The 22,980-nt window shown below is 42.8% G+C and overlaps 1 protein-coding gene across 4 annotated transcripts in view; it reads left to right on the top strand.

Moving 5' to 3' along the window:
* sash1a (SAM and SH3 domain containing 1a) overlaps positions 1-22,980 on the top strand; it is a 150,737-nt gene that overhangs the window by 38,685 nt on the left and 89,072 nt on the right. Inside the window, exon 1 of one of the 4 annotated variants that reach the window (XM_056427911.1) lies at positions 2,264-2,305. The exons of the other annotated variants lie outside the window; for them this stretch is intronic. Coding sequence (XP_056283886.1) covers positions 2,267-2,305 — 39 coding nt within the window. The 5' untranslated portion in view covers positions 2,264-2,266. Of the gene's footprint in view, positions 1-2,263; positions 2,306-22,980 lie in introns of those variants that run through there. 4 annotated transcript variants of the gene reach the window in all.

The following is a 22,980-nucleotide window of genomic DNA, read 5'->3' as shown; positions in this document are numbered from 1 at the left end:
TGATGCATGTGCGCTACGCAGAGGTGCGTTTTTTTTGTTATTGACAAAGATGTAGAAGTCCTTAAGGCTCAGCCCCTCCTCGCTGAATTACAGTATGGCCTTTTCTAGCTGAGCCCGCTGATTAATGGGTCCTATTAAACCCCGTCTGCTGGACGTGAATTGTGGAAGGAGGTGGGGAGACAAGTATTGGGGACGGGCAAGGGCTCTGATGGATGGTCTCAGAAATGGTCCTTACCGCATGTGTCATATAGCATCTGGGGATGTATTGATGTGCTTCAGGGGAGCCAGCACTGTTACAGCAGGTTGCATCAAGAAGTGGGGAAAGTAGGAATCAGATAGACAAAGAGAAGGGGATATTTTAAATCCAGGTGCTCCGAAAGGCAAAAGAATGATGGACGAGACTGAAAAACCAGGCAGTGAACAAGTATGTGAATCATGCAAGTGACAAATACTAATAGGGTGATGAGTGAAGCTAAATGAAGAGAAGTGGTCCAGAAACTCTTCCTAAAGTGTTATCTTACACCTCTTAGTGTGTAGAGTATTATCGTACTCATTAGAGCATGTCCCATGGTTAATTATTGATCAGCTATGCAGAGATAAGTCACTCAGCAAAGGCCTCATGCTGGGCTCTGAGGCCCAACACTTCTCCCTGCTGGGCACGAGCACACACACACGCACACAAACACAAACACACACTCATCGCACACACAGATAAAAACGGCTAATCATTGTTTAGTCTCTCCCCAGCATGTGTCAGTCCCATTCTTAATATATATTTAACAGGCTCACGGAGGATCCCTGACTACTGTTTCGTTTAATAGAATGCTAAACTCCAGAGACCATGTGGTTTATTAGCACACTAATGGCTGTTAGTGTCAAAATTGTGTTAGAAGGACTATAATGGAACAATGATTTCCACAATAAAACAGAGAGCTTTTCTTCTTTTTTTTGACGACAGATGGAAAAAAGGAAAGCTCTCTGATATCATTGATATTTTTGTTTTACTTATGTGCCCAGCAGACAACAGTATATGTATATGAACTGTGTTCCGCCCCTTCTTTGTGTTTAGTGACTTACTAACAGGATTGGCCACATCCTGCAATTGTCATAAATGAATTCCCCCATTGGCCACCACATTTTACATCTCACTGTTATGAGATGGTGTTTTATTTAACAGTGTATTCAGGGTCACAAAACTGAAAGCATAGAACTTTTGCAGCATGTCATTCTACCTTGTCGGTCTCCTTTGACTTGTTATTAAATGGGAAAAAACTAAACAAACTAGGAATGCTTTTTTTCCACTACAGATTCAGGATTTCTACAGAATCACATCACATGAGGCCTGAGATTGCTGTGGCACTGAAAACTGAGCCTGCTGTCACTGGCTGCATGTAACTAATAGCTGAACTGCTGAATATCATCATCGTATTAACAGAAAAACTGCATTTAATGTAAATTGATCATGTCTGGCCGAAGCCCTTGATGACGCCAGTATCGGGACAGATACCGATCCGGCGGATCAGATCGGTGCCTCTTCTGAAGGCAAACCTCCAGTACCGTTTGTGGCACCTGCTTTAGAGTGTCAAGAATCAGAGTGTTTCGTCATTGCTGTGCAAATATCCATCAGGACCAATCTTAGAGCAGTCTGTGGTGATGGTGTGTGTGTGGATGTGTGCACATACAGATATACAGTAAGTATGACCAGGTCAGGGTCTCTCGGCCCGTTATCTGCCCCCTGTTGGTGGGACAGATGGGAAACAAGATATGAAACATGATGAAACCAACTATTCCCGAGGTAATTTACTCCCAATCCTTTGGTTCCCTGTGTGTACACTGGATTGCCGTCCCTTTACATTAGACAACCCGACAATCATATCTGGTTTTATGGCTTGATTGCACTCAAAAGCCGACTCAAGGTTATTTGCACCTTTCAACGGATCCTTGTCCTTTTTGTTTGACGGATGCAGAGCCTTTTTATTAGTGCTTGATACATTGGCATGCTGCTGAGTGCTGACGTTGTCTGGTGGATGAAAAAGATGAGGCGGGGCTTCAGCCTGAATACGCCATGTTCTATTCTAAAGAACAGCTTTTGGTTTGTATTGCAATGAAGTAGCTCCTCAATAAGCTGCTCCATGCAAAGTGGAGATTTAAAGTGGTGTTCTATCTCCTTCAGAGGAAACAAAGGGAACACTTGCTTTGTAAGTTGTGATATTATTGAGTTTGCAGTCATTGATTTTCTTGTCTCTCTTCTCTTGCAGGTAAGTGGATGTGTTTTGCCGCCAGGGGTCCGAGGGTCTGTGGGGTGGTAAGTGCAGAATCATTTTGAATACAGGGTCATTTTTCAACACAGACATAGTTCCACTTCTCTTTATATCCAGAAATGCTGAATGGACCGCTGCTCGGCCCGACAACATAGATTGTTTTCGCTTCCTTCTCTCTACTGGGTAACTTCAGTGTCCCCTTGACACATAGCGTAAACATATATATACATGTATCTGTTAAGGGGGAAAGGGGAAATATATATCATTGACTTCAGATACATAAGCAGATATTGGATTTTACTGCTCGTCAGTAGCATCCATCGATATTCGTATCCTTTGTTGTTTTTAAATGATTCACCACTATTGAAGGTGTATGGACTTACTGTCAGTGGTTGTGGTGTAGCTTGCATTGCTAGAAAGATAAACAATACCAACTTGCTTCTTAACGTGCAGTCAATAGCAAAGCACCTGCATCACTGTAAAGACTCCCCTTAGCACATTTAGGAATTATCTTCTTTAAAGGACAGTAATATGACTTCCATGCATTATAAATAGCGTTATATTCAATAAAGTGGCTCCACTGCTCCCCTTCACAATGCTTAAAAGACTGTAATTACACTTACGCTCGAACGCTCTCTCTCTCGGGATTAACCTCTGCCCACTAAGAAACTCTCTGAAAGCCCCAAACCGGGAAGCTGAACAAAGCTAATGACTGCGCAGCCCACGTCTCTCACTCTGTGAGTGACACGAAGATAAAGCACACCACAAAGTGAAAGTGAAATAATTGTTTAACAGACAACCTGACAAGCAAGACAAAGACAGGAGTGGCCCATATAAGGCCTCTTCCCTTTGATTATGCAAAGCAGTTCTCCCTCCATCCATCTCACATGCATTGTGGGTAGTCATTACTGTAGATCAGTCTCAGTGATGGGCCAAAGGCATTGGCTTTGACCATTCAGCAACGGGGATGGGTATCTGTGCTAGTAATGGGAGTGTGTACAGTGTGTGATGATTGTACTCTAGCCATATGTCAGAATATAGACTTCACGACTCATCGCCTGAATTCCGTGCACAAGAGGCATGATGAGCTTCAGTTATTTAACTATGCTAGTATGTGTAGGCATCATTAGCAGGTGACCAATGTAATGCCTGAGCAGCTTTAGTGAGGATCATTCAGCAATGAGGAGATTACAGTGACATGCAATGGATGATATGTGTCTCTGAGCATGAGTTAAGCTGGGACTGAGCCAGTATTCCCACACAATCAGTCGTTGGCTGCGCGCACATAAATGAGATAAGAGCCCAAGAACTTGGCCTTCAAAGCAAAAAAAACCATTTGTTTATTCAGTAGAAATATGCTGCTGTCCTCTTCGGAGACTTCACACTGCAAGGTAGACGAAAGGCAGACGTGATGAAAAACACACACGTCCTAAAGATTTGAAAAGGTCAGGCTGTGGACACGTCTCCACATGTGCATCTGTTTTGCTCAGCCGGCCTCCTCGCCCTCACCAAGTCCACCACACAACTACGTACCCAAATGTTGAACGTTTTCAATACACATTAGATCGCAGACCGCAAGAGAGCAATAGAATTGAATATGTGACGCAGGAAAAAAAGATTTCCGAGGACTTTATTTGAGCCTCTTCACTTAGTTCGATATACTTGATTCTTGTGGCTTACCATGCGCCTCGGCTGTATTCTCCTCATGGGATTAGTGTTATTCAGTGTGCGTGCATTGATTCCTCCTCTTCATCCAAATAACATGGAGGTGATGGGCCATATAAGAGGGATGGACTACCTTCCGCTAAAAAGAATAAAATAAACATGTGTTGTTAATGTCCAGTGGTAAAAATGGCTGCTAATATATTCTGAAAAAAGTTTTTGTAAAATAGTTCAGTAAAATGACTATTTCCTATGGCGGAAGCATCCAATTATAAAAGATCCAATTAGTTTTGATGTCTTGTAGATAAAGAAAGCAATCAGCTCGATGTTGTTATGAACTGGTAATCTCCAGCATAGCAAATATTGTCTAATGGAAGTCAGAATAACAACTACATGGGGTAATATGGTTCCATCAGCAGTACAACACGAGTATTTCAGTTCTGAGCACAGGGAGAGTAACGTTTCATTTTAGTGATTGACCTTTTTCAAATGGATTTCTTCTCCCAGTGGCGCAGGTGTCGTAAATATCAAGATGTTCAGGGAAACAATTAACCTTCATGCTAAATAATTTCCATATTTTAATCTCAACATCAATTAAAAGGCATCAATTCATGAGGAGCTGAATCTGGCTTTTTGTCTTTTACATTTCCCATTAAAATTTAAATTAAAATGTTTTTGTGCTTATTCATCTTTCTGGGAAGCATATTTGTGTTTGATTTGATTGTTGTTCTGTCGAAATGATGAAATAAAAGAAATCAGAAAAAAATCAGGACTTTTCCCGAGAAGTGGCACACATGACCCAGAGTTAAACGTCAATCTGGGACAGTAAATAATCAGTGTTCTGCTCTGCACGGCCAGAGATCTCCACAACAGTGTCTCTGTGTTTCCTCTGCCCCGAGCCAATCCAGATTTTTAATCGCATGTTGGTCATCCCCTCTCGGTAATCTTGTTTGGTGTAAACACACAAACACACACACACACACACATTTTTAAACACATGATACGTTCATGATGGGTGGAATGGGAGTTAGTTCAGTATGCAGAACACAAACACACCTCTGAGAGGACATGTGTCCCAAATTAGATGTCACTGACTGACATTCCAACAAAAAAAGAAAAGTCCCTCGCACTCCGCTTCTATGCGACGCATCAAATGTATCTCCGCGTCGCCAATCTTTACCCTTTTAGAGATTATTTATTTCTACATGTCATCCGTTGGTGAAACATTTTCCAAAATATGTTGTGTAATCCAGTCGCTTTTTTCTCAGGAAACAATAGCGGTGTGAGTTTGTGAGTTATGCAGCGATCATGAAGGACGGCTCATCAGGATTCAAAGAGGGTGCAACGCGCTGTGTTTGACAGTAAATTCCTGGAATCCTAAAGTGTGGCAGTGAGGAATGTGTGTTCGAGGGCATGTATCATGTTCAGGTGGGCTGTAGCTGACATGGCAGTTTGCTAAGCCTCTTAAGCCGCCCCTCCATCACAACTGTGTTGACTCAGGCAGGACGCCGCACCATCTCCGTCTCGACCGTCTCTGGACGCTCAAACACAGCGTCACCGTTTGCTCACAAGAGCAGTGATGTTGTATTTGGATGGATTTTTCTTTATTTTGTTCAGTTTTGTCTTTGTTCAGATGGTTGAAAGGAAGCTTTCAGCTCCTATATTTCATCATCCAGTTGGAGGGGAATATAGGGTGTCTTTTTCACCTGTGGGAAAAATACATTAAAGTGTATCTGTGGAGAGACAGGAGAAAAATAAGTATAGGATTTGGAAAAGCAAAACTTTCATTAGAAATATATTTGACATGTAGGTACATGTGGATGGGATGAATGTGTGCGTGTATGTTCTCTCATATTTTAGAAGCTTGCCAGAAGCTTGTGAGATGTGACTCAAGGGAGGCTTGCTGAGAGATGGGGAGGCATCACGGTGTCTCTTTGGATGTTCTCAGTGTACAAAACAGCACTCAGCATCAAGCTTTCTGTGTTATCTCAATTCATGACATCTTGCATATTAAAAAAGCTAAAGAATGAAATCACAGTTTTTATTGGGCCAGTCTTTAACATCACTCGTGTTAATAAAAGCACACATTGTTCAAATAGACCAGACAAAGAAAAGGCTACTTTTCTGCCCCTGCTCCAACAATAACCACGATTCATTATGAGTTTGGCTGATATTTCACCATGCTGACATCTCCAACACTCCAAGTTTTGCACTCATTTTGTGTTAACAATGTGCGATCACAATATTTCACGTTCTCATCACAACCAAAACAATTGCTACTTTCATGCAGCTGGGAGATTCTCGTTGAGACAATGGAGCTCTTGTAGTGTTTCTTCTCACTCATCCCCACAGTTAGGTCGATATACTTTTTAAAAGTAGACCTAGTTAACAAATCATTATGGATCAAAGCTCTTTCTGGATTTGTTCCATTCTTACATTAGCTACCATTTCACATTTTGGCACACTTTCAGAGGACCTCATCAGTGATTCAGGATGTACCGTTTCCCGATTGTCTCTCTGCTCTGCATTGTCTTCCACATAATTGCAAAGGCACAGGTGTGTCTGAGTGTGTGTACCCATATCTGCATGTGATGCACGTGCCCCATGTCGAGGAGACCAACACTATTCACTTCAGTCACAGATGGCTTGGATTTGCCCTGGCGCGCAGGAGTGTCTCGGCAGCTTTGTCTTAAAATGGGGAATTCAGTGAAACCTCACACAGGGAGACCAAAAACAGCAGAAAACCACGGAGTCACCGTCGACTGGATGATCATTCAGTGTTTTCCCCTTCATGGTTTGGCATCTTTGTCAAATCGTTGCCGTGCTGGAGAGGCTGGCTTGGCATTGCCAGTTCCCTAGAGCTGCGGTTAATCTCTTCGCTTTGCCTTCGCGTGTTAAATACCGACCGTCTGGTTGGTAAACTTGTCGAATGTAACTAATAAACTCTGCTCCCACGGCTCTCTGCAGTTGTCAGTATCTGACTGAGCGCCACCATTCATGCACAAGCAACCAGGTCATTTGGTCTGGATACTCATCCTGCAGCACTACAAATAACGTGTGATCATCCTCAGTGGAGGGACATCTAAAAAGCACAAGAACATTTGATGTGACTTGAATGAAAACGCCATCACAACAACATTGGCATTTGCATATCGTGCACCCGTCCAAACTGACAAAACTGTCGAGATCAAATGAGGTACAATGGTGTCGGAATGTAAATATTTAATTAGACAGGACCTCGAGGCCTTCTTTAGAAGAATAAGATGACAGGGGAAGAGGTATTTGTGCGGTGATGAAAATCTTGCAGATAAACACCCTTTCTTATGGTAATTAGATAACGCGCTGGATGACAGCCATTGGCTGTGGCAGTGAAGAGTGCTCTTCAGGAGCCAATGGCTTTTGTTATCAATGGCTGGCAGCTGGAAAACCCATAAAGAAATGGAAGCCTTCAAGAGGCACTGGTGTCTGAAACAGATTGTATGTGAGACGCATTTTGCCAGCCAGAGTGAAAGCAGAGAGAGATGTGGTTGTCTGCAAAATGGCCTCAAGAGCACCACTAAATTTCCTGAGGAGAAATGGGAGTGATTATTAGCACCTCATTCAGAGTGGGATCACCAGTTTTTGAATGCTATGCCTGGCTTAATCCTGGATTGCTGTGGGTTTAATGCTGCATATAATATGTTTTATATCAAAAGACTGGACAAAGTAATGAGGTTGTGCTATATTTAGTGCCTCTTTTCATCGAATGTCAATTGGTAAATCTTTTGGGGGATTTGGTGGGTTTATCATTGTGTGTTTTCATTTTTCAAAAGCAAGTAAACACTGTGCACTCTGTGGCTGTTTGTATTTAGCTAATTATCTCTGTCTGCTAAATGCATTAACTATCACCTTTGCACAGCTGCCATACACAAAGCGTTCGGGGCTTGTTGTCCTCGCCACCCCAGTGACACGAGGTGACCATGTCATGTTTCCACTTGAGTCTGCATATTTTTATTATATTTTATTTTGGGGGTCTGATTCTGTCCAATTTGTGGTGCATGATTTATGCCTGTACATAGATTATGCAGCTTCTCATGAATTTACACCGCAGTCGGTTTTCTGATTAAGAAAACAAACATATTTTGTGCAGCCTCACTATTCACCCACCAGCATATATTATCAGTGCTGCGTTTACGCTGGTCTCTTTTGTCCTCCACACCAGAGACGGAGGACTTCCATCCTGATTCAACCAGCATTGCTAATAATTCCTGGCAATCACAGAGCCCAAGTCTGATCAATAGGAGAGACAGAGGCAGCCGGCTGCCATCCAGCCCGGCCCTGATAGCTGCTATTAAGAGTCCCCTTAGCCACAAACACCAGAGCCACATACTATCCCCCTGTGGTCTCCTCCGCCCATACACCACCGCACATGACTAATGGAGCCGTGATTGTGAGCCTCAAATTGAAGTGTGTTTACTTCTCAAGAGGGGTATAAGGTTTGGATTGTTGTTTGTAATCAATCAGTGTACTTTTACCATGACTTTTAACACAGCAGTTTTTGTGCCATCTTTCCTGAATGCTCAGATTATGAAGAAAACATCCAGAGCGCTTGCTGCTGCTGCTGCTGCCAACAGTGTATCCGCAGTTGCCATTTCTATTGTAATCTATAACATATGCCTCATTTCTGAGGCCCTTACAGTTTGGTCATTTCCAGCGGAAGCTTTGCTTTACTGAAACCCTCTGGCAACCAGATGGAGTGCCAACAGAAAGTGCTTCCTAGTGAGAAAACTAAAAAGGAATTGATAGCATAATAACATCTAACCAAAGTCAATTATAGGCCAGAGCTTCCTTGCCAGGTGTTTAATTTTGACCCCCGTTATGTAATCCATGCATGGTTCAGCCAGAATGCCAGAAAATATATCTATGTAAAAATCATTATCATTGTTATACCCCAAGAGCAGTAGTAGAGGAGGATTTTTATTGCTGGGGTCAGAAAATATAATAGCATGCGCGTTAACCTCACATGTGACGCTGTGACCTTTTTAATGTTCTGGGTGTCTGACCCACGGCCTAAGAGATTTATAGAAATGGAATTGAGACAAGACACAGTCTGCTTATTCAAGCCAAAGTCATGGAGGCAGTGGATTGTCTCACTATCAATGCAGAAAGAGATTTTATTGTCCTTCAGTTGCCTTTCTTGATCAAACTCTGCTTGCATTTTGTTCAGCTGCTGCTACGTCTGTCACGGTGCTATTAGAGTGGACCCAAAAGCACGACTCAGACAGGAGTAACAAAGATGACTCTTTGGTTGAAAACAGGCTGGGTCAAAACCGGGAGATCAGTCCAAGAAGCAAACAAGTCCAAAAAGGGGCAAGGCAGAGAATCAGAGGTCAGGGTAGGCAGGCAGGGTCAGAACAGGCAGGTCAGAAATATACTCTAATAATGCTGGAGAACTTGGCACGAAAACACAAGACAATCTGGCAGAGGACAAGTGCAAGTGAGGGAACCTAAGTAGAGAGGGACTAATGAGGGAATGGGCAACAGGTGAGATGGGCATGAAGACCAGGTGAAGGTAATGAGGGACTAACGAGGGAGTGATCAGAGGCAGGTGAAGGGAGTTGGACTGACGAGATGGGAAGCAGGATCTGGAATGACATGATAGTTAGAGACAGGATGAAAACAACTAATAATAAAAAGGAAGGTGTGGAGCTAAACTGTTACAACGTCCTGGATTCTGAAGTGTAGATACACAGACGATTTATAGAAGTGCTGTCCTTCCCCGGGCATCACAGTCCATCTTCTTCCCACACAGATGAGATTCAGCTTTTTATACTACTTTTGATACACTTATGTAAACACAGATTGTATTGGATCAAACAGACCACCGTGTTCCTTTTTTTAATTTCCTTTTTGGAAAGAGGTTGAATGCATTTCATTCCAAAGGGGATTCAGCCCAAATTTAGTGAAGGGACTTAGATTAAAGCAGAGTGCATAATCCCTCTCCAGCCCGTAGCTGAGTCCTATTGATGAATCATTCTCTGGAGAGAGGTAGAGGGGATCAATAGGCAAACAGCGTCATTGATCCAGAATGCTTTGAAGTCATGTTTCTCCCAGCCAGAGATCCCCATCTCTCAGATCCCCGCTGTCACACAAGCCCCTCGGTCCCCTGCTGCCTATTCTGGTTAATGGCTGTCATAAAACAGCAGCCCTGTTTGTAGAATACTTGGCTGTGTATTCGTAGTTAGCATCCACTTTTACTGACCGAGTGATCCATTTCATAAGTAATTGTACGTGTGTATCAATACGACCACAGTAACGGGAAATGTACTGTTATATCTCTCTAAAAAAGGAAGTGATGAAGTCAGCTATACCACAATGGTGGTTATTGAGAGGATGTGCAGTATTGTGTACATGATTATTGGAAGGATTTGGGGGAAAGATGAGGCTCAATGACGAGGTATCAATTCCTAATATCCTGCTTTGTCACCGCAGTAACAAGTCCCAGATGTGCAGCACAGGGCTCTTGAGAAGGTTCCACCAGTGACATCACCGTCGTGGTCCAGACTGACATGAGCGTCTCTCGGACCAGCAGATCACCATATTATTATGTGGTTCTCTGCTCGGCTTCTCTGTCTCTCGTAAAGCCATTTGTAAAAGAGGAGAGGTTCAAAACACCCGAGGTGTGGACATCCGACTTTTCCAGCCCGGCATCGAAATCGTGATCGTTTTACTTCCGAGAAATGCAACAGAGCAAACCAAGGCTGACCCACACACGCACACACACACAAAAACCCTGCTTTCATTTTGATCAGGAACAAGTTTTTCATTTGATTTCTTTCTGGAAAACCCGATTCCTCTCTCTGCCACAATGTGCTGACAGAAGCGGTTATCACAGCTCCCAATAATGTGAGCGTTTCCACTGGTGAGCACAATGAAAGGCTTTTGGAAGTCTTGTTAAAGCCATTTATTTTACAACAATGGGCTATAGAGGAGAAGACACGATTGAATATTTCATTCCCTGGTTCTACAATAAAATTCATAATCAAATTTCTTTGAGTTTGGTCCATTTTGTTTTTCTTTTTATAATTTTTTTCCCAGATATTTTGGTATTTCTTATCATTATTTCAAAATGTAGTCCATTTTTGAGCAGTATAAATATCCTGAGCATAAACACAATGCTGATTTGGTTGCGTGGATCTATTTTGAGACTTTCTATTTTATTTTCTTAAATGAAGGAACCTATTTGTCGGATGCAGTTTCAATATCATAACGATCTTATTTTGATTCTGTGCGGTGAAAAAGTCCAGCATTAAATAGTGAAGGGCCATACAGTTACTGCAGAACCTGAGACGATAAAAGCCACATTGCAGTTACATTCTAACAATTATTCATTCTTTTTTTGACTCACTTTGTAGAAACAATGGGATGTTAATCCTACAATTGAGTGCAAGAGTTTGCTAATACAATTACATGATTATGTCAATCACGAAGTAAAAGCCTGTAAGTAATCTCCGGGTTGGAATAACCTTTCTTCTTTGAGCGTTTTTCCAAACACACAAACAGCCACACGCTGAATGTCGTGGCAGAATCCAGCATTTGGAGTGCATTGTTGTGCTGTCATGTGCATTCTCTTCCAGCGAGAGGGAACGGAGCCGAGCCACCCTGAGCTCAGCTCGGTAGGAAGGCTCTGTGCGGCAGCGTGGAGGTTCGAGGGCCGTGCTTCTCTGTGTGCCAATAGAAATAGGCAAAGTAATGATCTGCACCACACCCACTCACCTCCTACAAAGGCATGTGAATGTGAACTAGGTTTGGTATGAGCAGAAATAGATGACCAGCAGCAGCACGGGCCATCGCACCACCCCCCCCCCCCCCTCGACGCCTCGTAAAGCACATAGTTGTAAGGTGACCTTACTGACATTTTACATGTAGATATATTCTGCACCTGTCTGCTCTGGACAGGCCCACGTGGCTTATTAATTGACCTTAAGATCTCTAGAGGCCACAGGAAGGGCATGTCGTTGTGTTTTTTTTTCAAATTAAAAATGAATTAAAAATGTTAAAGTCAAAATTGGTGATAAATTCAAACATAGTGTTTATGTATTTAGAGACACATGTAATAAGGATGAGGGTCCAACAAAACCATTTAAACAAGCAGAAAAGAGAATGTTCTGAAATGGGAAAAGATGCTAATTTAAGTCATCAAAGTGTTATTTAATACAGTAACTTTAACTGCATATGGATGCAAAATCAAGGAGAGATCTATTGTCATACAAATTAGAGCTCAAACTATATAAAGTCAGTTTGTGCTATAGCTTTATTTATACGTACACTACCGTTCAAAAGTTTGGGGTCACTTAGAAATGTCTTTATTTTTCAAAGAAAAGCACTGTTTTTTCAATAAAGATAACATTAATCAAAAATTCACACAATACATTGTTAATGTGGTAAATGACGATTCTAGGTGGAAACGTCTGGTTTCTAATGAAATATCTCCATAGGTGTATAGAGGCCCATTTCCATCAACTATCACTCCAGTGTTCTAATGGTACATTGTGTTTGCTAATCGCCTTAGAAGACTAATATCTGATTTGAAAACCCTTGTGCAATTATGTTAGCACAGTTGAAAACAGTTATGCTGGTGATATAAGCTATACAACTGGCCTTCCTTTGAGCTTGAAGTTTGAAGAACAAAATTAATACTTCAAATATTAATCATTATTTCTAACCTTGTCAATGTCTTGACTATATTTTCTATTCAATTTTCAATTCATTTGATAAATAAAAGTGAGTTTTCATGGAAGACACAAAATTGTCTGGATGACCCCAAACTTTTGAACGGTAGTGTACGTCTATATGAATTTAAAAAAAAATCTTAGAAGATCATATTTTGATCATATTCATATTTTGTTAGCTTCTCTGTACTGTATTTTCAAAATTCAAACAATATGCTGACATTGCTTTAAGTCAGAATGATTTACTAGAGAATTGTAAGGCACGTTCTGTTTCAATATAGCACCAAAATCTGGTTTGTCATTGATGTGTCGCATTGTTTTTGAAATGTCATTTATATAATATTGCACTGAGCAGATATTTTTGTGCCATATAAATCATTTCCTTTATTTCTTTGACATGCTGTTGCTGCAAAGGCCACACTGGGAACGCAGCAACCGTAACGTTTAAGCGATGTGGGGAATGCCATGTTTGCTTGTGACTGTGGACTCACACTGTCTTCCTCCACTGGCGGAGCCCCGCCTCCCGCCCAGCAGCCCATCAAAAGTTCACCAAATCCTGAACTAAACAAAAGCAAGTGAAGTGAATGTGTGAACCATTACACACCCTCACACAGCAGATCTATCAGTGGTCACGTCGACACCTCGTCTCTACAGCCCCTCTCGCTTGGAATGGAGGCGCTTATTTGTCTGCACAAACACAGACATCTTTGTCTATGACCTTTCACAGTTTTCGCCTGTTTCATGCCCCTGCCATTCTGCTCGGAGCAGCCAACACCCGCGATCGCAGCCTGAAGGGAAGTGTTTATTTGAAGGAGGCGGTCGATGGCACAGATTGCCCAGCGAGGCTGTAATTACAGCGAAATCTAAAATGGCAGCACTTGGAACCGGATGAACTGGTCAATAAGTGCACACTGCAGCCTTCCAGTGTGAACCCCGTGTTCACACACCTGGTAATGTTCAGCCTCATGTGCAATTAATACTCACAGAGTGCGAACGGCAAACAATCGATTGTTGTGGTGTTAACCGAAATATAAAATTGTGTGAGAAATCGATGCACAGGGTTGTCTGCATCATGTCGATTGCTCCTATTTCCCTGGTGGTTTATTTGAGAAGGGTGTTCATTTGAGATCTAGGTCTGTGGAGTTGTATCTTTCCTGTGTTGTGTGTGTGTGTATGTGTGTGTGTGTGTGTGTGTGTGTTAGGTATCAGAGAAATGGAAGAGGGCAGTCACATGCTTGGTCTTTAGCCAAATAATTACACGTTGCTGTCACATCAACAGCCGTGCTGTATTTTACTACAAATATATTTCATATTGGTAAACACGAAAACAAGGCAGCTTTAGTAATACCCCCCCCCCCCCCCCCAAGAACCTTTAGGATGTACATTCTTCAGCACATTCACATACAGCAGTTGGTGTAATATCTATTGCAGCATGTGATCTTTTATCTCACGTTGCAGGCATTGGTTGGCCATAAAAACATCAATGATAAATTGTCAGAATGTTCACAGAATATATCATCACAAACTCCCAGAGATCAAGGCATGCCAATGGTGTCCAACTAAAACCCAGAGACATTCCTCACAGAGCAGCAAAGATAGTTCATACAAGTAGAAAATCAAAAAGTGTGTGTGTGTGTGTGTGCATTTATATTTTAATAAACTGTATTATGCAAATACTTGACCTCATAAAGTAGAGTTAGAAGGTAATAGAACTGTTATTGTTATTGATAGCTGTGTTTTATTCGTAGTAAATGTGCTGTTTCGTCCATCAGGGTTTAGCTTGGATGATAGTGTTTACGGTAAAAGTTCCTCCCAGGGTTTCTTCTGTGAGTGTAATTCTTCAGAGGGATGCAGGCACACGGACACTTTACTTCAAGTACACAAACATGTACTTGACCGGCTCGGTGATTGGCCTCACGCGGCTTCTCTGAGCACCAATTAGCACCACGCCGCATGACACTGCGTCTGAGAGCCGAGCGGCCGAGGGCCGGTGGAAACGGGGCCCTGACGTCGGCAACGACAGGCGCTTCTTCTTCGATCTACTGAAACATGTATTGATGTAATTGATGAATGAAATTAAATCGTACGCAGGAGAAGCAGGAGGCAGGCGTCTTAATGCCAAGGGGGCTACGAAATCTAGGAACATAAGGTTCAACGTTATCGAAAACTAACGAAAACTAACCTGAATCATTTGAAATGAAATTTTTTAATCCTACAATCTGTTTAATCTTAAACAGATTGTAGGATTATAACATTTCATAAGGATATTTTCTCATTAAACTCAGTCAGCTGTTTAAATCTTTAGAGGACACATGAACTTGCCCTCCACCAGAACCCCTTCAAAATTGAAATCCAGATTTAATTTTTTCAGCATTGTACAATAAGTCCCATGAGAATGCGAATGCACGTATTATGATTTTAATGAGTTTAGCATTCATCCGTGGCATATACAACGCCGCTGATGTTGGAACCTGCTCATTATTCATGACTTCTTGGTTATTGCAGAGATGCTTTGTTTCTGCACAAACTTGATAACGCTATCATCTGACTAAAGGAAAGAATAAATTTAAATATATGACGTGGATATGTAAAACTGAATCTTTTAATTCTAAATGTTTGATTAAAAGTGTTCTGTGCCTTTCGACTGAGAGTCTTCTTTCCTCTCCTCCAAGCCGTCACCCGGGTCGACCTTGTCCTTGTATCTCAGCTACTTAACCGCCACCGGCACACCGTTACAGGAGCACAGATGTCTGTTGAAACAACTGGAGGGCGAAGTGAGAGAGCACCGTGAACTGAAAAGAGTTATTTATTTATTATCCGCTTGTTTATTTCTCTTCTCTGTCGCTGCCCTGTCGTCTTGAGAGTGCTACATGGCAGCGGTGGCCCCAGGAAGGGGACAGAGATTTGTGAGCAAGAGTGCCAGAGTGGAAGCGGCCTTGTGTCGGATGCCTTTGGCACAGGAGGCAGTATATATGTCGAAAGGAGCGAGACGTTTCACGAAATGTGTTATTTGTACGCTGCATCTAGAGTGTAAATGATGTACAGCATGCTGCGTGAAGAGTGTCGCGGGTTGACACGGTCATTAGCATACTTCACAGAAGCTGCCGTATAAGATAATAAGATGTACCTTTTTTTTCTCCAAATATCTTTCCTTTGTCAACTGTCCAGTTCACTTCATCTACATATGTAAGGAAGGCTCCGGCAAGGAGGATGGAGCAGCAGATGGTACTGTCACCTGGAGTGCATGTGTAACGATAGATGGCCACCTGCGCTGGTTGGGCTCGCAGAACCAGTCGGGGCTCTGTGTTATTATGAGTTGCATCCTGGAACTGCAACGGGGAATTGGCTGAAGCTGCTCCAATGTGCGCTTTTCCATTTACGAAGGAGATAACCGAGCCAAAGCACAGCCGTTGATCAAACGTGTCTGTGTTAAGGAATACGGATATTTATAAAAATCACTTTAATCTGAGCTCTGAGGGATAATCCCCATAAAGTGATGCTACATACACAAGTCTGCATACAAACTCCCCGACAGTATGGAAACTTCCAGAACCATATTGCATCAATCAAACAAAGCACACAAGTGTAGTGCTTATCTTTTGCATTTCTTGTGGTAGCATCACCTTCAAACTAGAGTATTGTCTTTCAGCAAACTGCAATGTGCCACTAAGCCAGCGAGCAGCCGCAACTGTGCCAGAGAACGTCTGTCGCCTCCGTCCTGGCAGAACGACTTCCTCGTCTCAAGCTGAGCGTCATGAGAGACATCAGAGCAGACTTAGAACCTGAACATCTCATTACTCGCACTTGTTTGTGCTTGGTTTTAGATTAAAAAGGGTGGTATAGGGGACAAACTGTAGAATAATAGATTCTCTCATTCATTTAATTCTTTATCTTGTGTTGTGTTATTTCTCCTTTTGAGCAAAGTCAGATTTTCCCCTGCCACAGTATACCGGCATCATCGTTGACAACGACTGATAAGAATAAATGCATCTCTTCAAGGAAAAGGCAGAAAGTATAGAGATATGAGGCCTGCAATATTCTGTTTTGACAACTCAAATAATTGCTCTCATCAACATAAGGTGTTGATTGGAACATCTGGGATCCTGCAGATGTGCTTACTGAGCGGCGTATCCAAATGGCCATCTGCCAAAGAAATGAAGTCCACACCCTCCAATGGAACCTCATCGCTCCAAAAGAGAAATTCCAGATCATATATCCCGCTCTCCCTCCAGCCGGACTTTTATTACCTCTCCTTAGTAAAGAGGGGGGGCTGTCATCTATTCCCATCTTTTATCTCTCCAGCTAGCCGTGGATGGCTGAGCACCGTCGGCCTGCGGAGCACAGTGGGATTCTGGGTTAGCAGGGCTTCCAGTCAAGATGGCTCTCTCCCCACTGTGAGCCTCCCGGGCCTCCCGGCGGACGGCACCACGCTGGTGAAAAGACAGCTTCCAGCCCACCGCCTCGTCTCCCACCCACGAACCCACAAAGAGCCGTTAGCACGCAGAGGAGTCCGTCAGCCTGTGTTCATTAAACTGCAGTTTATTTAGTAGATGATGGTTTGTCATTTTGGAATTCACCGCTGCATTGCTTCATTTCACTGAAGCTGTGTTTGTTTTAGCTCACCGGATCTGAGCCGTGTTTGTATTTCTCAGACACCCCCACCGAGCTCCTGTTGGAGCACTCTGGTCTCTGTGCAGGGATCAGGTGAAATGTAGGTTGTTGCAGCAGGTCGGATGCTACCGGTGCTGAAGTGGCTCTGATGGTTCTATAGTAGGTTGATGGAAACAAGCAACAGTAGCTTGTTCGTCTGCTCATCTTCATCGAGTCTGTATTATGTAGGGGCGGTGCCAGAGCACATAAATCCATCTTCATAGACACCTCACATTTCCCGATTAAATAAAAAATTTCTATTGCTACGGTTATTATGCTTCGTTGTAATTAGTGCACAGCCAAAATATTTTTCCATGGAAAGCCCCTTCAGGATTTTAATGGAGTGAGCGGCACTCCTGGGATTGGAAGACTGGATGCAGCAAGAAGTGCATGATTAATCCTTAATGCCTCTGGATCTTGGTCTGGATCCAGTTTTGGATCAAAGAACGGAAGAAAAGAAAAAACATGTGTTCCAGCAGTGTTGTTACTTTTGATATGATTAATCATTTACTGTGTCATACTGTTCCCCATAAATCATAATTGTGTTTGTTGGGTTTGTATTATACACTCCGACTGTATATAGCTCTGACATTGGTTTTTGTAATGTAATTATATTGTTCTGGTGGAATTCTTTAATTGTGGTTACACTGTGGAAAAACTGAACATATTCTTTTTTAATATGAGGCCATTGCTCACTGTTTCTCAAATGATTTATGTAAGCTAGTTTCTAGCACTTTGCCAGGTTTGGTATCTCATGGAGGTTGTGCACAAAATGCAGTAAAAAAACATATATATTACTATATTTGATTTAAAAAATCACATTTTATGCTACATGCATCTTATATTTAAAGATTGTGATTTGTCATTCCTTGTGATTAGACATTCCCTCTGTTCAATGTTTTTGTATCTTTGACGTGTAGCGTTTCCTCTTCTGAGGGAACTCTTTAGTCATCAACATCCACCCCAAAGATCACTGGTTTGAACTTAATGCAGAATGCTCCGTAAAATGCACGGCAATGAAATATTCATCAGGCAGTTTGGGAATTATGTCCAAAACTTATTCGTGTAAATTAATCTTACACGTTTTGCGATCTCACAAGACGTTTTAACTTGGTCAGCTATTAAAATGGTGAAATGCTGTGTGCAGTGCTTTGAGGATCTATATTTACACTTAGGTTTACAGGTTTAGTCACGGCAGTTAATGCTTTTATAGAATGAGTAAATACAAGAAAGGAGTGGAGTTCATTAATAACCTTTTGCAAAATATCTATGGTTTAAATGTATTCCTTCTCAATTTTCACTCGGCTCCCATTGTCCCAGAATGCACACGCAGACGTTGTTACAGCAGTTCAATCTTATAACCATGGCGTTGAATGTCCACAATACAAACCTGCAGCCTTTAAAGTAAAGGCCTTCAGGCAGTTATTGCCCTTTGTAATAATACATTTATTATTACGTCTGTTTATTCTCTCTCTGTCTCTCTCTCTCTCTTTCTCTCTCTCTCTCTCTCTCTCTCTCTCTCGCTCACTCCCTCACACAGTCACAGACTGTAACTGCCTTCACACCATGACCAGCCTTGGACCAACAAAGAAAGAGCTGCCTTATTTATATTCCTCTTCTTTTGGTCTTCCGTCACCTTCTATTCTGTTTTTAAGAGTTATCGAAGCAAAGTTATCAAGCATAAATGTAGTAGCATTAAACAAGGACTTAACCGCTGACCCTAACAAGGGTCACAGCTGTTGTGTGGCCTATGTTTGCGTCACAGTTCCGCCTTTCAGATACATTATTTAGAAACCTGGGAAGGATTTGAATTGTACTTGTGATCTATTTCACATTTATGATGCTGAACTATTGTTCATGAAACAAAGGCGCAGCTGCAGGGTTGAAACGGATGCATCACAAGCACCTCTCCTCTCTCGATCCCTGCTCTGGCACGACTGCGAACATGACGTGAGTTTTTCCTGCAATCTTGAACTCGGCTTCGGGCCGAGTGTTTTAAGGAGTGTCGTCGCAAGATGACAGTTGTACACGTGCACACAAAGGCACGCAGGCCTCCAGCAGTCAGCTGAATCACAAACCACAGACATTTGCTCGGCTCACTATTAAAAAACAAGCACACAGGCTCATCCCGCACAAACACACGCTAATTACTTACACAGCTGACTAAACTGCTGCAAAATATTGATTTTTTTCTTCTTTCTCCCCCATGTCCACATGTAGCTTCATGTGCTTGCACGCCAGCATTAGCAGTGTCACACAAATCAAACATCTGCGTGTAATTGCCCTCCTAATGGAATGGGATCGTATCGATTTATGAAACTAAGTGGACGTCTCATTTCTGACTCGGCTTAATAGAGTTTTAATGACTCCCTTCATCCGTGGTCCTTTTGTGTGTCAGAATTTCAATCTTCAGAGCCGTTTAAGTTCGACAAAAGATTGTTGAGCCTACTGGGACACACGGGGTTTTTATGTCTAACAGGTCACTGTCAACATGTCCAGTGGCATAGCCACATCCAAGCTTTCCATCTTAAAGCCGTCTGGAGAGACCCTAGCACAAAGGGGATTAGAGAAAGGCATAATAAAAACACAAAAACAATATTAAAGTGATTTTTGTCTCCCAGTCGAAGGAGAATATTGTCGCGTGATTGCACAGAACTAACCTCGCTCGAGAGTATCTGTATCTGGAAATAAGAAAAAGAGCTGGTTTTCTGGATTAGAATCAAGAATTGAATATAATCTGAAATGTTGATCAAAGTTCTTTGTACCAAAATATAGCAGGCTTTCCAAAGACCATGTATGACTCCTTTCTGGGATGGCTTTCACTTGACCTTGAGCTTTACAAGGAATTGTATCGGAACTCGGCATTGTTGATTTTTCTGCCAGCTTTTCTGAGATCGTGAACGATGTGTAGAACAGACCACGGGTTTGGGCTCTGAGGTCTCCTCTGTCCACCACTAGCCGTCCTGACTTCGTCGTTCTCTTACGATGATATTTCTAATAAAACTCGCGTCTTTTGACCGCTACAGTGCGCAGCGTTAATCCATCACACCGTGACAGCTTGATGCATGTGTGAGGTGGTTTAATTAGAGTGTCTGTACCTAATATCGCTCCCTTGTTTGACGAAGTTATTACTTCAGCGGGTGATTAAATGTGATTATTCGCCGCTTTGACGAGAAATTGTGATGAAATGTTATTTCTCGCACGAGTGCAGTGAGCTACGACGAATCGCCGGTTGATCAAAGCCGTCTCTTTATGACTGAACTAATATCAGCTCGTTGAGATTCAGAAGAGGCTGCTCCCTGACTTGTCAAACATGTTATCATTAGCTTCTTTGCTTCTTTTTCACCAGTGGGTACTGGGATTTTTTCTTTGAAAGCACACACCCACTTTGTTTGTTTGTTCCTGCAAAACTGACAGCTCGTGTTTCCATGCTGACATCTTTGGTTCATCTTTATCGCACTGAAGCCTTTTTTGGGGGTTTCGCTTCAATACAATGGAGAGAATCACGCACAAGCTATTTTTAAGACAGTCGTATGAAAACTCACAAGTTTAAGACGTGCTGACAAGTTGCATCTGCTATCAAACGGCTATAACTCTGCAATTAAACTATGTGCACGTACATGTTGAAGTGAGCGCTCTTATTCGTGCAGGCAGCCTCGCCGGGGTCGCCGGTCAGCGCCAATACCGCATTCAGGTGTTATTCATGCTGGCGCCTCTTGTTTGATGCGTCACTGTTCCAGGCTGAACATGACAGCCTTGCTCATCTCAAATCGCTCTTGGGTATCACAAAGCCCCATGCTAGGGGTCGGCTGGGAAAAACAACAACAACAACAACAACAAAACGGCTAATTAATCAGCTACTGCCGTAGAGGCAAAGAGACGATGAGGTATATTGCGTTTGTCAGGATGTAGATGCGAGGCAGTAATGAAAGAGATTAGTGACTGTGTTTCAGGTGTTTTTAGAAAGCGGTAGTTCTTTTGAGAGTGTGTTGTACTTGTTATGACAGCCGAGATATAACCTTGGGATAAACGTAATTGTTTGTTGACGTGGCTGGCATTTTAAAACCTGCGCTTGGAGACAGTTAAGACCTTGAAGGACAAAAAGCTGTGTTAAAGCCGTAATAGGATAAACCGGCACCCAGGCAGCACTCTCTTTCATAGACAGCCAACACGCTTACATGCACGCACACAAACAAGCAATCACACACACACACACACACACACACTCATTTATGTTCATACTAACACTACATCCACGCTCGCCGACACACCTCTTCGATCCTGCAAAGTTCCTCGCTCATCCATCAGTTGTCAGTGCAGACTGGAGTGTGAGATGATGATGGATGGTCACTGGTTACACAGACCAGAGCAGAGGAAGTGTGTGTGTGTGTATGTGTGTATGTGTGTGTGTGTGTTTGTGTGTGTGTGTGTGGGTGTGCCTCAGGTGTTCTCTCTGACCTCGAGGTTAATTGTCAAAGTCAGTGGCCATGAAAAAGTCTTGCAAAAGTCAAATGTGTAAACCGGCGGTTATAAATGACAGCCGGACAAGGGAGGATGTTTTACGTGCAGTGACACTCGCCTGACTGTAGGCAGAGAAGACCGTCTCATCTGCTCTCGTGTAAATGGAACGGATTTACCTTATTGGCTCAAATGTAGCAGCAGATAAATGAAAATTCACGAGGGAAGGACAGAACTCTCTCCTCGATTGCTCTGGAGGAAAACTGGAGTCTCCAGCAATGACGGAACCTTTTAATCTCCTCAACCGCTGCCAACCACCACACAACATTTACAAGGTTTCTTGTGATGTGCTAATTATTTGCACACCGGCGGGTCCGTAGTGTTCGTACAACATTGTTGGAAAGCCAAAGGGCATTTGTTTCACGACTTAGATCCACCGTCTGTGCTGACCTCATCTTCCAAAATGACATCTGATGAACTGCATGACCTCGTCTCCCAGCACAGAGCACTTTACGTGAGCTTCTTGCTTTGTTCTGGTTGTTTTACTCTTCGTGCCATGCGGCGCAGCAGTTTTCTCAGGGTGTTGCGGTTTGAAGGTCATTTTGACAGCATCCCTCTCCCACTGTGTCTGGATCTGCGGTGCGTTTCCCGTGCCAGTGCGGCGCGCGGCGTCACCCTGCAGCCAGCGTGACCCCCGGGCGAGTCCGTGGACGCGCTGCTCTTTTCCCACATTACACAGCCACCGGTTCTCCTGGCGCCACCATATGTTTTGCTGTCGACTGTCATACCTAGAGGGCAAAGGTGAGAGATGCCCAGCGGTAACGTCCTGGCAGACCGCTCCACCCCATCAGGGAATCGCACATACTGTGACACGTTTCCTGGTGGGGCGTTATGTGTTTGCATTTTTTGTCGTGGAAATTTCAATTCAATTTATTTATTTATTTTCTCCTCACGCCAAACAAATTCTATTTTTTATGTGGGCTTTTATTTTGGCGATTCTACATTGTTCCAGCAGAATTAGTCTGAATGCCTGACAAAGCTTTTTTGGTTCTCCTCCTCCCCTTACACCTTAATGCAGTTATTAAACAACCTCACACAGTTAGGAGTGACGGAGTGCGGACGCTGATATGGAGGTAATGTTTCCTGTGGAAATGACTCTCCATGGTGCTCTAGTGTCCTGTTTCCTGTCTTTGGGAGGAAAGAGGACAGTGCTGTGATGGCCTGTGTAGAGAAAACAG

This window comes from Pseudoliparis swirei, chromosome 12 (genome assembly GCF_029220125.1).
Source record: "Pseudoliparis swirei isolate HS2019 ecotype Mariana Trench chromosome 12, NWPU_hadal_v1, whole genome shotgun sequence".
NCBI lineage: Eukaryota > Metazoa > Chordata > Actinopteri > Perciformes > Liparidae > Pseudoliparis > Pseudoliparis swirei.
This window is presented reverse-complemented; position numbering and strand designations above follow the sequence as displayed.